The sequence below is a fragment of the Prionailurus bengalensis genome, chromosome E1 (genome assembly GCF_016509475.1).
Source record: "Prionailurus bengalensis isolate Pbe53 chromosome E1, Fcat_Pben_1.1_paternal_pri, whole genome shotgun sequence".
In the NCBI taxonomy this organism is placed as follows: domain Eukaryota; kingdom Metazoa; phylum Chordata; class Mammalia; order Carnivora; family Felidae; genus Prionailurus; species Prionailurus bengalensis.
In genome coordinates this window covers 48,981,025-48,996,122 of record NC_057347.1, presented here as the reverse complement: position 1 = coordinate 48,996,122, position 15,098 = coordinate 48,981,025, and the positions used below count along the sequence as shown (strand labels likewise).

At 50.6% G+C, this 15,098-nt stretch overlaps 1 protein-coding gene across 2 annotated transcripts in view; it reads left to right on the top strand.

Moving 5' to 3' along the window:
• The window catches only part of RGS9 (regulator of G protein signaling 9), a 72,334-nt gene that overhangs the window by 11,951 nt on the left and 45,285 nt on the right, over nucleotides 1-15,098 (top strand). For both annotated transcript variants that reach the window (XM_043585085.1, XM_043585086.1), the window contains exons 2-7: nucleotides 52-148; nucleotides 5,278-5,328; nucleotides 6,755-6,861; nucleotides 7,079-7,130; nucleotides 7,393-7,451; nucleotides 9,024-9,100. In XM_043585085.1, coding sequence (XP_043441020.1) covers nucleotides 52-148; nucleotides 5,278-5,328; nucleotides 6,755-6,861; nucleotides 7,079-7,130; nucleotides 7,393-7,451; nucleotides 9,024-9,100 — 443 coding nt within the window. The remainder of the gene's footprint in view (nucleotides 1-51; nucleotides 149-5,277; nucleotides 5,329-6,754; nucleotides 6,862-7,078; nucleotides 7,131-7,392; nucleotides 7,452-9,023; nucleotides 9,101-15,098) is intronic.

Sequence of the window (15,098 nt, the reverse complement as noted above, 5' to 3'; positions counted from 1 at the left end):
CTGTGAGAAAAACGGTTCTGGTCAGCCAGCTTTTTGGGTTCTGTTTTGCAGATTGAAGCGCTGGTGAAGGACATGCAGAACCCAGAGACGGGGGTCAGGGTGCAGAACCAGAAGGTCCTGGTCACCAGTGTCCCTCACGCTATGACAGGTAATGTATCCTGTGACTTAGTCTTGCCCTCGAACCATCCACACGCAGGGAATGGTGGCCTAGAGCTCAAGGTCCCAGTTCAGCCCGTGGCCTGTGTTTACGCATAAAGTTTTATTGGGACGCAACCACGTCCCTACTTGTGTTTTACCTTTGGCTGTTTTTACGCCACAGTGACAGTTGCATAGTTGTGCAGAGACTGAATTATGGCCCCCCGAAGTGAAGCTATGTACAGCCCTTTAGAGGAAGTTTGCTGATTCCTGGACCACAGGCTCCTTCTGAGGAAGGGGTCGGAAAGGAAAGGAGAAAAAGAACCAATGGGGCACTTTGTGAAGCCGTCCCTCCCGGGAGGTCATTTAAAAAGCTTTTACTGCCGCTTTCTGTTTGCCTTGTTTTGATGAAATCAGGTCGCATGAGGAAGAAAAATACTATCTGGCAGAAATAAATTGGTCTTTGCTCCACCCTGGTCTGATTCACGCTGACACCTTTCTGTTTTTATTAATTAATTAATTTTTAAAAATTGGGCTCCAAATGAGTTAGCATACAGTGTAATAATGGTTTCAGCAGTGGAATTCAGTGACTCATATAACACCCAGTGCTCGGCCCAAGAAGTGTCCTCCTTAATGCCCATCAGCCATTTAGCCCGTCCCCCCAGCCCCTCCCCTCCCGCACCCCTCAGTTTGTTCTCTGTAGTTAAGAGTCTCTTATGGTTGGCCTCCCTCTCTCTTTTTATCTTATTTTTCCTTCCCTTTCCCTATGTTCGTCTGTTTTGTTTCTTAAATTCCACACATGAGTGAAATCATGTGATATTTATCTTTCTCTGACTTATTTCGCTTAGCATAATACACTCTAGTTCCATCCACATTGTTGCAAATGGCAAGATTTCATTCTTCTTCATTGCCAAGTAATATTCCATTGTGTGTGTGTGTGTGTGTGTGTGTGTGTGTGTGTGTGTGTGTATACATACCACATCTTCTTTATCCATTCAGCAGTCGATGAGCATTTGAGCTCCTTCCATAATCTGGCTATTGTTGATATCACTGCTATAAACATTGGGGGTGCACTTGCCCCTTCGAATCAACATCTTTGTAGCCTTTAGATAAAGGATATAATAGTGCTATTGCTGGGTAGGGTAGTTCTATTTTTAATTTTTTGGGGAACCTCCATACTGTTTTCCAGAGTGGCCGCACCAGCTTGCACCCACCAGCAGTGTAAGAGGGTTCCCCTTTCTCCACATCCTTGCCAACATCTGTTGTTTCCTGAGTTTTTTTTTTTAAAGTTTATTTATTTCTGACACAGAGAGAGAGAGAGAGAGAGAGAGAGAGAGAGAGAGAGTGAGTGAGCGTGAGCTAGGGAGGGGCAGAGAGAGAGGGAGACCCAGAATCTGAAGCAGGCTCCAGGCTCTGAGCTGTCAGCACAGAGCCCGAAGCGGGGCTCGAACCCACGGACTGTGAGATCATGACCTGGGCTGAAGTCGGATGCTTAACCGACTGAGCCACCCAGGCGCCCCCTGAGTTGTTAATGTTCGCCACTCTGGTGTGAGGTGATACCTCATTGTGGTTTTGATTTGTATTTCCCTGATGATGAGTGATGATTCAGCATCTTTTCATGCATCCGTTAGCCATCTGAATATACTGGTGCCCTCCTTAACCACCCCACGGGATGCCGCCAGTGTCTCCTTTCTCTGGATGTGGGATAAAGGAGCATCATCTGCGGACATTGGCAGAAGGGACCGAACCGCAAAAGAGGAATGAATTTTGATTAATGGGTCGCATATGTCGTATGATTTTGGTTTTTCGGTCAAGAGCGTGTTTCCTACCGAGACATAGTGTCTGCAGAAACAGACAGCTTCTCAAAGCACAAGCCTGGGACTCACCCCTCTGTTCTGCTCCTTGTGAACCCTCACTCTCTCCCCCCCGCCACGACCTCACTGTTTTTCACTCAAGGTGCCCTGGTCTTGGCAGAGAGAAGCTGGCTGACACTGTCCTGTTTCCCTTTCTAGCTGCTTGGAAGAAAGAGTGCCCCCACCATCAGTGTATCATGCAGGATTCCGTGAGTGCAAGCCACAGAAGACCAACCTGGCTGGTTGGAGCAAAAGGGCAGTTGATGGGAACGGAACAGGGTAGCTCACAAAAGAAAAGGAAACTGACGAGCCACCCCTGGGAGAGGCTAGGAACCAGTGTAGCACAGGCGCCCAAAGAGCAGGAATAAATGGGCAGACTCCTCAGGGTGGTCCTGCTTCCTCCCAGCCTTTAAGACGTACGGGGGGGGGGGGGGTGAGGTGGGGGGGGGACCGGGGGGGACCGGGACCATTCTTCCCGAAGGCATCCCTGCCCTGCCCCCCTCCGCTCCTGGTTGTCATTAATTGTGGCCTGGATTCTCCACTGGATTGGGAAGCCTTCACATCGCATCTTTCTCACCTGGGTAACCCCAGTGCTTAGCAGAGCTGCTGGTCAGGCAGGGGGGGAGGTTTAACAGAAGTTTGCTGAATGCGTGAGCCGGTGCTGGCCTAGTGTTGTGCAGAGAGCACTGGACGGTGAGGGGCACCTGGGATTGAATCTTTCAGGTGCCTTTTTCAAGCCGTGTAGCCCTTGCCTCAGTGTTTTTATTTTAAAAGCAGGAATAGTGGGGGGGCGCCTGGGTGGCTCAGTCGGTTAAGCATCTGACTTCGGCTCAGGTCATGATCTCAAAGCTCGTGAGTTTAAGCCCTGCGTCGGGCTCTCCGTTGATGGTGCAGCGTCTGCTTTGGACCATCTCTCTCCCTCTCTCTCTGCCCCTCACCCGCTTGTGCACTCTCTCTCTTTCTCTCTCTTAAAAATCAATAAATGAACATTAAAAAAACAGGATTCGCAATCCCTGTCTACGAGAATGATGGCGGGTGTTAGGTGAGATAGTACTGTGCACGTGGTCAGCAAGCGTGGATGCTTGATGTGTGGTGACAGCAGGCGATTCCCCACACTGTGTCACTTAACACCCACAACAAAGTTAGGGATAGACACGACCATCCGCATTTTGCAGGTGGGGCCATGGAGAAGCAGAGAGGCTCAGCAACGTGTCCCCGTGTCACTACACTCACACACGTGGCTGAGCTTGGATCTGATCCCAGCTGTGTGACTCAAGCGTCCATACCCTTACCCACTGTCAGTGCGCATAAGCTGCTCTTTTTCCTTGCACACGGGGCGCCCGTGGTTCCTGGATTTGGCCGAGGCGGCCGACCCTGCCATGTGTTCTCTTGTTCCTCCTGTGTGGGTGAATTTCAGCTGCCGCTGGAACGGGTCTCAGGGAGAAGCCTTGGGTCCTGCATCAGCACGAATAAAAGCAAACCGGGTAATCAGTCTCTAACTCCTCAGATGGCAGGTGACCCAGGACTTCTGGGGATGACGGTGGCTGACGCGGAGCCTGCCACGCCATTAGCACAGACCACGTGGTGCCGATGCCGGTGGCTCTGTAATCCCATTTGGTCTATTTCGGGAAGCAGTCAAGTGGATGAGAAAACCCTTGGCTCCTTGGTGGAGAGCGCTAATCAAACTGCTGTCTGCTTGGGTCTCTCTCTCTCTCTCTCTCTCGGTCTACATGCCTCCCGAGTAGCATTCAAGGAAACCTGGGGTGGAAAGTCTAAAACATCCAGTCCTAGGATTTTCAGGAGGAATTTAGATGAAGGCTTTTGCTTGAGAACAGCCAACCAGGGGTGAATAAAACTAAGAACAATAGACGAGAACCCACTGGAAGCGAGAAGGGTGGGCATGTTACAAGGACAGAGATAATGTCTGAACGTTTGTGCCCCAGGGCATGGACAGGAAGGTAAGAATTACAGGTTGTCCATCCTAGGTCATGCTGCGGGCAAGTAATTAAGCCCAGAGAGTGTGTGAGTGGGTGTTAAGGGCCTTCCCTGGAAGGCCCCAGAAGAAACGCCCCTTCACTAGCTCTGAAGAGGCAAGTATCTATCACGTGCAACACTCCAGCCACAAGGACACGGGCAGTGGGGTCTCAGACCCGGATCCTCCTTCTTGGTGTGTGCTGTGGGCCAGTTCTCATGCAGGCAGGGGTCCAGGGTTGGCCTGTGAAGTTGCTGGAAAATGTGGTTATTGCTGTTTGCCAGATGGTGTCTGGTGAAGGGTGGTTCCTTCCAGGACAGCTCATCTTTCTTTAGGGGACCTATTGCCTTCCTCGTACAAGGAGTCTGTTCCACTAAGGGGGTGCAGGGCCCAGGTTGAGGAGGAACCACACAGCTCCTTGGGGTCCTGCAACAGTTCTGGATTGCTTTCGGAACTTGGCTCGCTTTGGCCCTTAGATAAATCTGAATCCTTGGGAGAGGGGCGGGAGGGGGCGCTTCTTCTCTCCTGATCTCGCCTGATCTCATCCCTGTCTGCCTCACCTGCTTTTTTTTTTTTTTTTCCCACACCAGTTTTCACTCCGCATTATTGTTCCCAGGCTGGCCCCTAAGACCTGCCGAGCCCAGGGCGTGACTGCAGGCGGTGCTCCCATTCCATTGTCTGAAGTTATAAATCAATCCACAGAGTGTTACTAGAATATGTCCCACCCTCCTGCTTCGACCAGAGTACTTTCACAATGACCTGAGAGGCCGGGTCTGAATTTCGAATTTTCGGACTCCTCAGAGTTCTGCCTGGGAACTTGGGAGCCGGGGAGAACCGTCCCCTACCCTTAGCTCCTTCCCACTTTTCCTCCCATTCCTGGCTCTGATGTCCCTTCATGTGACCAGGCTCCATCTGGAGCCCCACAGGCAGCATGCCTTGGGTCTGCTTTTTTTCAGGGCTCAGACTTAGGCTCTTTACTTCCTACTTGACAAATACTAGTCCATGCACAAATTATTGTAAGGTAAGGAAATAAACACCACAAGAGAGGTGAAGAATTGAGGGTGTGGGGGGATGTTAAGCTGGAAATCTGGCCGGAGTCAGATCGTGGATGACCCTGAATTATGGGTTGTGGGGTTTTGGGTTGAACATAGTGACGGGGGTGCGGTGGAGGGGAGGCCCTGAAAATTTTGAGCCGATGAGGGATGAGATCACAGCTGAGCCTGGAGGAGACCCCGTGGGGTGACAGCGTGGAGGAGGGTGTGGAGGTCGGGGGCTGGGCTGGGAAACTGATGATGGCCAAATACCTCTGGTTTGCAGGCAGTGATATTCTCCAGTGGATCGCCCAGCGGCTTTGGATCTCCAATCTGGGTGAGAGCTCCTCAGGCACTCCGTCGACAAGGACCAAAGAATCTCTGGAGGCCAGAGACTAAATGGAGGCTTAGCCTCTGTCTCTGAGAAATTGACATTGGAGAGACAAGGCATTCATGTGAAAAACAACCAGAATCAAAAGCGAAGGCGTGACAGATAATTGGGGAAGAAAAATGGTTGTTTCATTCAAAATATTGGGAGCACGTAAATAACAGGCAACCGGGGAAGAATCAGTCAAGACAGAAGTCTTGGAGGGGTGATGCACGCATACAGTTGGTCTCGAAAGAAGGGCCGCTAGCGGACTGTGGAGGGGAGTTCCGAGGGTCTGTCTTCCCAGAGGGGAAACTAGCAAGAGCAGTGGTGTAGAAATGGGCTGAATGAGACAGAGAGGGGGACGAGGGGGAAATTGGGAGAAATGACTTCAGCTGGGTATGGAGGGCAGGGGAGGGACAGGCGTGTAGCTGGCATATTTGCAGATTCCAAGTTTCGTCTGGGAGGCAGCCAATAGGAGGTCATGGGGGAGTTTTGAGCCATATGTGTGATAATCATATGTAAGCTAGGATGTTTGCAGCACTTTGAGGGATGGGTTGGAACAGAAGGAATCTGAGGCACAGACTTCCCACTAGGAAAAAAGGCTCTTGGTATCACACGGCATAGAAAATGAGACTTGTCTACGATGGGGGGGGGGGAGTGAGACATGAAGAAGGAGGGATGGGGAGAAAGTCTCTCGAAGCGTTGGAGGCTGAGATACAGGAGGGGTTGTGGGTTGGGTCCTTGGGCCCGAGGACGGCAGGGGTAGAAAATTCTCTGGATGATGGCAAGACACCTGCTTCCTTGGTGACTCTGAGAAAGAGCCAGGAAGGTTTTCCTTTAATTGATGCAAATCCAGAAACAAGGCTATGTTTCCAAGCACATTGGAGGTGGGCTAGGTAATAAAGTGAGGTGGGGAGGAGCCAGGGGATCCATACCTAGGATGTGGGTAGAATGGAGCTTGGGGATAGAAGTTGACAGTAAACATGGCCTCCTCTTTCCTTTCCTTTTTGAGGGAGGAACTCTCTGGTGGTCAGAGACATTCTCTCCCTGCTCCTGGGGACTTCTCCAGACCCAAAGGGCCCAAAGAAGCTTCTTCAAACATCTTCAGTGGACCACCTGTGATACCCATGAACATTTGGGTTCTCTGGTTCCCCCCAGACTTATGAGTTGTCATTCTTGGGGGTCGAGCTGGGGAAGTCTTCCTCTTACCATGCTCCCCAGCTGAAATTTGCCCATAGCCAAGTTCAGGAACCACTGTCCTCTCTCCTTAGATGAAGTGCTGTTTGGATGGGCCGCCTCTCCTGGAGTTTGGGGTGCTGTGTGGGGGATGGGCAATGAGCTTCTGCCTTCAGTGTCTGCTGTTAACTTCCATGTCTTAACTGTTTCTTCCCAGAGGCACAGAACTTGGGCAACTTTATTGTCAAATATGGCTACATTTACCCTCTGCAGGATCCCAGGAATCTCATACTCAAGCCTGACAACAGCCTCTACCGGTTTCAGGTGGGTCTTGGCCTTGACCTTGGTGTTAATATGGGATTAATCTTATCTGAGAAGGGAATTGCATGGCTTCATATCCTCACAGATCAGAACTTTAGAAATGGTGGGGGAGGGGGCTGAGGTCGTTTCATCTCAAGCCGCAGGGCTGGGGGCCCAGGGGGACAGTCAACAGCGTGGGTTGTAAGCCCACGCTTACATGCTTTCCTGGTTTCTTTTATAGACGCCGTATTTCTGGCCCACCCAGCAGTGGCCGGCTGAAGATACAGACTATGGTAAAACTCCATCCCCCTATGCCTTTGGTAGTGCTCAACGTGCTGCTTATTTACTCGCTGCACCTTGGTGACATTTGTCTTACTGTCATCACGACCTTTATGTCCGTTCACATCTGTATTGGGTGTGTTCCCAGGGAAGGGAGCAAGGATCTGCTGAAACTTCTCCCTACCAAGCCAAGCACAGCAGCGTCATGCATATAATGGCGCAGATGCCGTTTTAAAATATGGTGATGATGGAAAATGTCATTGCTTTCTTTTGCAGCCATCTATCTAGCCAAGCGAAATATAAAGAAGAAAGGGATTTTAGAAGAATATGAAAAGGTACAGACATGCTTTCAAGTATAAGTTATTATAATTGGAATAAAGTCTTGAGCTGTTTTTTTTCCTCTTCCCCCTTGGTTATATCATGTGTACCCTCATCATCCATCCATCCATCCATCTATCATCCATCCATCCATCCACCCACCCATCATTTATTCATCTATCATCCATTCATCCATCCACAATCTAACCATCTGTCCATCCACCATCTATCCATTCATCCATTCACCATCCATCCATGCACCATACATCTATCATCTATCACCTATCCATCCACCCACCCACCGTCTATCTGTCCATTACCCATCCATCTAACATCTATCACCCATCCATCCACCATCCATCCATCCACCCACCCACCCACCCATCCATTATCCATCCATCCATCCATCCATCCATCCACCATCCATCCATCTACCCACCCACCCACCCATCCATCATCCATCCATCCATCCATCATCCATCCATCCATCCATCCATCATCCATCCATCATCCATCCATCCACCATCCATCCACCATCCATCCACCATCCATCCATCCATCCATCCATCCATCCACCACCCATCCATCCACCATCCATCCATCCACCCACCCACCCATCATCCATCCATCCATCCATCATCCATCCATCCACCCACCCACCCATCCATCATCCATCCATCCATCCATCCATCCATCATCCATCTATCATCCATCCATCTACCCATCCACCATCCATCCATCCATCCATCCGTCCATCCATCATCCATCCACCATCCATCTATCCATCCATCCATCACCCATCCATCCACCATCCACCATCCATCCATCCACCCACCATCCATCACCCATCCATCCATCCATCCATCCACCCACCATCCATCCATCTACTATTCATCCGTCCATCTATTTGGAAGCAGCTTGCTGAAATAAATTCTTCCCCATGTCAAGCTTCAGTTTCTCCTGCTGTAATTTAAGCCCTTGCCTCAGTGCCTACTGGACACAAAGTAGCTACTCCCTTCCGTTCGCTGTCCTATTAATGAGACAATTAATATGCATGATAATGGACATTATGTGATAAACAGATGTGAACTTGAGTTTGTGATGGGAAAACAATAGTGTAGCTTTGGTTTTAGGCCGGATAAGTCAGATTTCTCAAAGAACACACGCATCCCTCAAAAGGCTAGGTTCCTGTGCAGACAGCAACAATCTTGCCGTGTTTTTATTCTTTACAAATATGTATTTCGAAGGGCCCACATCATACCAATGTTAGGATTTGTCTTTGTGCATTTGTGATGCTCTGTTGTTGAATACTGAGTTTCTACATTTCCCCTCACACGGTTCCCCTCTTCCTAATCAGATTTGGGATACATTTATTAAAAAAAAAATCCAAGCCAGGGTGTGGCTTTTGTTGTGAAGGCTTTTTGAGAATTCAGTGCTACCTTTTGAGTGAATGCCTTCGCAAAGCTGGGATGGGAGATCATCTGGCTGCGTCTAGAGCCGGGGCACACCCTCATTGACTTAGAGCTTGCTTCCGTCTGCACACAGCCTGTGTTGTGGGGCTTAGCGTTCTTTTTGTTCTCCATTTCTAGGAAAATTACAACTTCTTGAACAAAAAAATTAACTACAAGTGGGACTTTGTCATTATGCAGGCCAAAGAACAGTACAAGTGAGTGGAAGATCACGTTTGTCTGTTGGTCCTTCCTCCCTCCTTTCCTTCTTTGTTTCCTTTTATCGTAACAAACCTTTATTGGGCTTTTACTGTCAAACGCTGGGCTCGGCATGGGGAATATGAAGGCACAGTCTGGGGTCAGGCGGACGAGCAAACAGGCTGTGATGCTACACTGAGGTGGGGTCTCACACAGGTGTCTGCAGGAGAGCTGGAGAAACAGCATTGAACCTGAGGCTGCCTAGGAGGTTGCCGGGGGGAAGGGTGGTGCTGGCGGATGGAGAAGAAGGGCGAGGTGAGAGGAAGGATCTTCAAAGCAGAGAGAACCAGAGTCTGGAATCGGGGGAATGCCCACTTGGTGCAGTTTTGTGTAGCTGGAGCAGAGAGCACAGAGCCCGGAGCCAAGAGAAGTGAGACCCGACATGTTAGCAGGAGCAGATCGGGAGAGGGTTTAGCGCTAAGGGCCATGGGGAGCCATAAAAAGATCTAGAGCAGATTTGCACAGTAGAACCACCCACGACTGCTCTCATTTGCCTGCCGTCCACTTCAGAACTGGAGCCCGAAGTCCCCGTGAAGGCTCTGCCTTGTCTACGAGAGCCAGATGTCGATGTTGCAGAGAGTGAATCCGTCAGGACGATGTTAGGCTGTCGTAACAAACATCCCCCCAAGCCTCAGGAGCACGAAACCACGGGTTCATTTCTTGCCTGCGCTTCATGTCCACTGTGGCTTAGCTGGGGCCCGGACATGCTTTGTGCCCACTCCGGGACCCGTGCTGAAGAAGTGGCACCATCCAGGCTTCGCCTGTTGCTGGAGTAGAGGGAGACAGAGCCTGTATGGGTCACGAGCGATGCATGTCACTTGTGTTCACAATTCATTAGCCCAACAAAGCGGCTCCTATGGTTGTGCCCAACTTTAAACTCCTTTGGGTGGGGATGTACAATCCTACTGTGTGCCTGTGATGTGGGGGAGTCAAGAATACCTGGGGACCAATACCAGATATTACCAAAATGGGTGAGTCCAGTCAGCCTCACTTGCCCAGGCAGGTCCAGTTTCTGGAAGGTCTACCCTTGCTGGTGCGTGGCTGGGCTGAACAGTGGAATCTCATCCAAGAGCCTTGGGATCCGAGTAGTGGTGGATTGGTTAGGGCTCTCTACAGAAACAGAAATACTAGGATATGTATGTATGTATATCAGAGGTTTATGATAAGGAATTGGCCCATACAACTACAGAGGCTGCGAAGTGACATGACCTACGGCTGGCAGGCTGGGGATCCAGAAGCCCTGGTGTGATAGGTTCGTCTGGAGGCTAAGCAGCTGGAGGCCCGGACGCTGACGTTTCAGTTGAGCCTGAAGGCAAGGAAAGACTGATGTCCCAGCTCAAGGCCACCAGGCAGGAGGGATCCCCTCTCATTTAGGGAGATCAGTCTTTTTGTTCCATTCAGGCCTTCAACTTTAAAATACCCTCAGCTGAAAACATCCTCAGGAATACATCCAGAATAAATTTGACCAACTCTCTGGGCACCCCATGGCCCAATCAATTTGACACATAAAATTAACCGTCATGAGAGGGTGAGCGCTATTATGCAGAAGGGCCTGTTAGGGGCGGGGTGGCGGGGGGGGCGGACATAAAAGTTCTAATGGCAGATGGCTTTATTGCTTCGGAGAGGGACTGTCTGCTCTGAGGCTTTAAATTCAGGTAGAGGAGCATTACTGAGAGACCTGGAGCGGGGTCTTTCGCCGCTGACATGTTTCTGCCTGGGTGTGCCTGAGGCAGAACAGCTGCGGGGAGTGCTCTAACCTCCCATCACTTGTGTTTGTTCATAAGGTTTCATTTGGTGAGTTCCCTGTACCGCCTCCATTTATGATGGTGAGAGCAAGTGCTCACAGCAGGAACTCTTGTCACCCCTCACATCCACAAATGGGGAAATGGAGGCTTAGAGAGGTTAAAAAGTCCTTGGCAAAGTCGCTCTTGAGGTAATGGTCAAGGCTGGGCTAGTGTTACTTAGGTCTAATCGATGCACCAGTTTTGAGTTTCTACTGGGTTCCACACTGGGCTGGAACCCCCTCATCCTCCTCCACCTCTCTGCTCTGAGCAGGATAGCCCAGCGACCCTGACATGCCTTCCAGGACGCCCTAGCTGTGTGTGCAACTCAGGGCTATTCTCAGTGGCTCCCCCAGGCCCTACCACTCAGACTTGGCCTTAGCCTGGACAGAGCTCTGCGTTGCCATGTCTTAGGGCATCCCCTCCTCCGTCGTTTCTAGCTGCTTTGGGATGAGCGATTCCGGAAAGACTCCGTCCTTCTGAGATACTGGCTTTTCCCTACTAATTCCATTGCTTAACTCAAAGGCTGCCTCTGATTTCAGCTCTAGGATGTGCAGCGGCGAATTTTATGTGTTAACTTGGCTAGGCTGTGGTACCTAGACAGCAGGGCCACCACCAGTCTATGATGACACTGTGAAGGTATTTTGTAGATGAGGTTAACATTCACATCAGTAGACTTGGAGTAAAGCAGATTACCTCTGTAGTGTGGGTGGGCCTGATCTAATCAATTGAAGGCTTTAACTAAAAAGGCTGAGGGTTTTTTTTTTTTAATTTTTATTTTTTATTTTTTTTACAATATTTAAAAAAAAATTTAACATTTGTTATTGAGAGACAGAGAGACACAGAGTGTGAGTAGGGGAGGAGCAGAGAGAGGGGGAGACACAGCATCTGAATTAGGCTCCAGGCTCTGAGCCGTTGGTACAGAGCCCACCGCGGGGCTCGAACTCAGATGGCGGGATCATGACCTGAGCCGAAGTCGGACGCTCAACCGACTGAGCCACCCAGGTGCCCCTTTAATCTTTCTTTTTAATTTTTATTTTTGAGAGAGAGTGAGAGACAGAGTGTGGGTGGGGAGGGCAGAGAGAGAGAGAGAGAGAGAGAGAGACAGACATAGAATCTGAAGCAGGCTCCAGGCTCCCAGCGGTTAGCGTAGAGCCCGACACGGGGCTCGAACCCACAAACCGGGAGATCGTGAGATTGGGAGCCGAAGTCGAACGCTTAACCGACTGAGCCACCCACGTGCCCCAAAGACTGAGACTTTCTGAGGCAGAAGTAGTTCTGCCTTCAGATTGCCTTTGGACTCAAGTTTCAACATCAGTCGTTTCCTGGGTCTCCAGCCTGCTGGCACGTCTTGTGGAATTTAGACTTGCCAGCTTCCTCAGTTGTGTGTTACTCAACAAATAAACTCTGCCTCTATCTATCTATCTATCTATCTATCTATCTATCTATCTAATCTCCTACCAGTTCTGTTTCTCTGCAGACCCCGATTAATACAAACACAGGGTCTCACCACAAAGTTAGGTTGGCTGTGTATGTGTCGGTGGCTCATGAGGTAGCCATTTGGTTATACTGAGCCTCTCAACACAAACCTCTATTCCGAATCCCAGACTCATTGCATGTTGATGTCGCATCTCAAACATAACTTGTTCGTATTTGAATGTTTCGCTCCCTCGCACCCCAAACCTCTTCCTCTAGTGTTACCCCCATCAGTACAGGGAACCCCGTTTACCTCCTGCCCACAAGCCCTCACGCCCCCTGTGTAGTCATCCAGGCCTGTTGCCACTTCTGGCAAAATTCCTGCCACCCCACCTCCTCCTCCTCTGTGTGCCCCCCCTTCCCCTGAGTTGGTTGAACCAACCTCGCTGTCACCCAGGCCATGGCAGTATCCCCCCAGTTGGCCTCTTTGCTCCCATGTGCCCCTATTTTTAAAATATATTTATTTATTTTTGAGAGAGACATAGAGATGCACAGAGCATGAGTGGGAGAGGGGCAGAGAGAGGGGGAGGCCCAGAATCCGAAGCAGGCTCCAGGCTCCGAGCTGTCAACACAGAGCCCGACGCGAGACTCGAACTCACGAGCTGCGAGATCATGACCTGAGCTGAAGTCGGACGCTTCGATGACTGAGCCCCCCAGGTGCCCCTGCCGCCATTTTTGAAACAAAAATAGAGCCCTGTCACCCTTCAGAGTGAGAGATCTCTCAGTTCAAATGCCACATGCTCAAAGAGGCTTTTCTGATTAGTCATTGTTATTGCACATAGATCATCCTAAAAGTGGTTCAAAACAGCAACAGTCACTTTATTATCTTTCAAGGTTTCTGTTGGTCTGGAATTTGGGAAGGGCTTGGCTGGGCAGTTCTGGATCTGAGTCTCTCACATGGTTGTGGTGGGAGGGCTGGAGCTGGGGGCCCTCAGCACCTGGCTGGGTATTTCCTGCCCTCGTCTTGTAGCCTCTGGACTGCTTGGGCTCCCTCACAACATGGTGGCATTGGGGCAGTCACATCGCTTGCAGGTGGTTGGAAGCTTCAAGGGCAGATATTCCAGTGAGGAGGATGGCAGCTGTCCCACCTTTTAGGGCCCAACCTCAAACATCGCAGTGTGCCATTTCTGACATATTAGATTGGGTTGAAAGAGCCACAAGAAACCCACCTGGGTCCCAGGAGGGGAGGACATAGACCCTCCTCTCGATGGGAGGAATGCCAAGGAATTGTAGACAGATTAACAAGCTCCACAGGGGCCGTCTGAGATTGTGCATTAGAGCACCTGATCTTTTCCTTAGAGCTCATAAAGCAGTATGTAATTGTATTTCTTTTTTTATTTTCTCTTTTTAATATCTTAAAATTTATTTATTTACTTCGCGATAGAGAGCACAAGAGGGGAAGGGGCCAACAGAGGGAGGAGAAATCCCAATCAGGCTCCGTGCTGTCAATGCAGAGCCTGATGCGGGCTTTGAACTCGTGAACCATGAGATCATGACCTGAGCTGAAATCAAGAGTCAGACGCTTAACTGACAGAGTCACTCATGTGCCCCTTTCTTCTTCTTCTTTTTTTTTAATATTTATTTTTGAGAGAGAGAGCAAGAGAGCACAAGCGGGGAAGGGGCAGAGAGAGGGACAGAGGATCCGAAGCGGGCTCTGCGCTGACAGCAGCCAGTCTGATGCTGGTCACAGAAGAGCCAGAGAAGAAGCCAGAAAGGACCATTACTGTAAATTAGCAATCGGCTGTATTCGTAAGACTCTCCAGCATTGTGGAAACCCCACCGTGCCTCGGGCCGCCTGTGGCCCATCCTCCTGAGGACTCGGGGTAGTTAACCTGGTGGAAAATCCAGTTAGGCCGGCACGGGGAAGGAGAAGGGATGGTGTTTATATTTAATTTCCAGAGGAAGTTGGCAAAACACCCTACTGGAATGGCACTCTCCACCCACCTGGCCCTCTAGATGAGATGATGTTATTGACGATGCATTCGCTGGCGGATAAGTCTGCTGTCTCTGTCTTCTGGAGGGCATGTACGTCATCCCACGTTGCCTGGAAAACCAGCATAGCCACGTGGGTGCAGGTCGCCGTGGAAATAGTGGCAAATGGGGCCCCTGGCACCGTAATTAATGTCGCCCGGCTTCTGTAGGGGGAGAGCACAGCATCATTTCCTATCCATAATGGGAGAAGAGGGAGAGAGAGATAAGAGGGAAGATAAATAGCCTTTCACCATAATCAGTTGGGTTTGGAAAAAACCCCGACTTGGCACGAACTCTGTGAAGTGACAGAGCGGGAATGACCGGGAGGGAGACACACACGACCCCCCCCCCCCCGCGCCCCCACCCCCACCCGAGGCCCAGCATCGTCCCTGGTAGCAAGCTCTGGCATTGCCTGCTGCCACTTGTCCGGGTGTTGACCACGGTGTTTATCGAAGCAGGGAAATGTTAAGCCAGGTGGTCCGATGTCATCAACCCCGAATGTCGTCCACACTCGCTGTGGTGGTGAAGGCGGAGGGGATTCGATTCTGGGGCTGAGTCACGGTGGCGTGGCTGCGTCGCAGCGCAGGGCTGTCGGGTAGAGACGTGCTCTGCCCCTTGCTGCCACCGTGACCCTCCGCGGGGCGTTCAGTCTGTCTTTACTTCAGTCCGCCGAGCTGCGAGGTGAGACGAGGTCACTGGGGGGGGATTACGTGAGTTCACACGCGTGAGA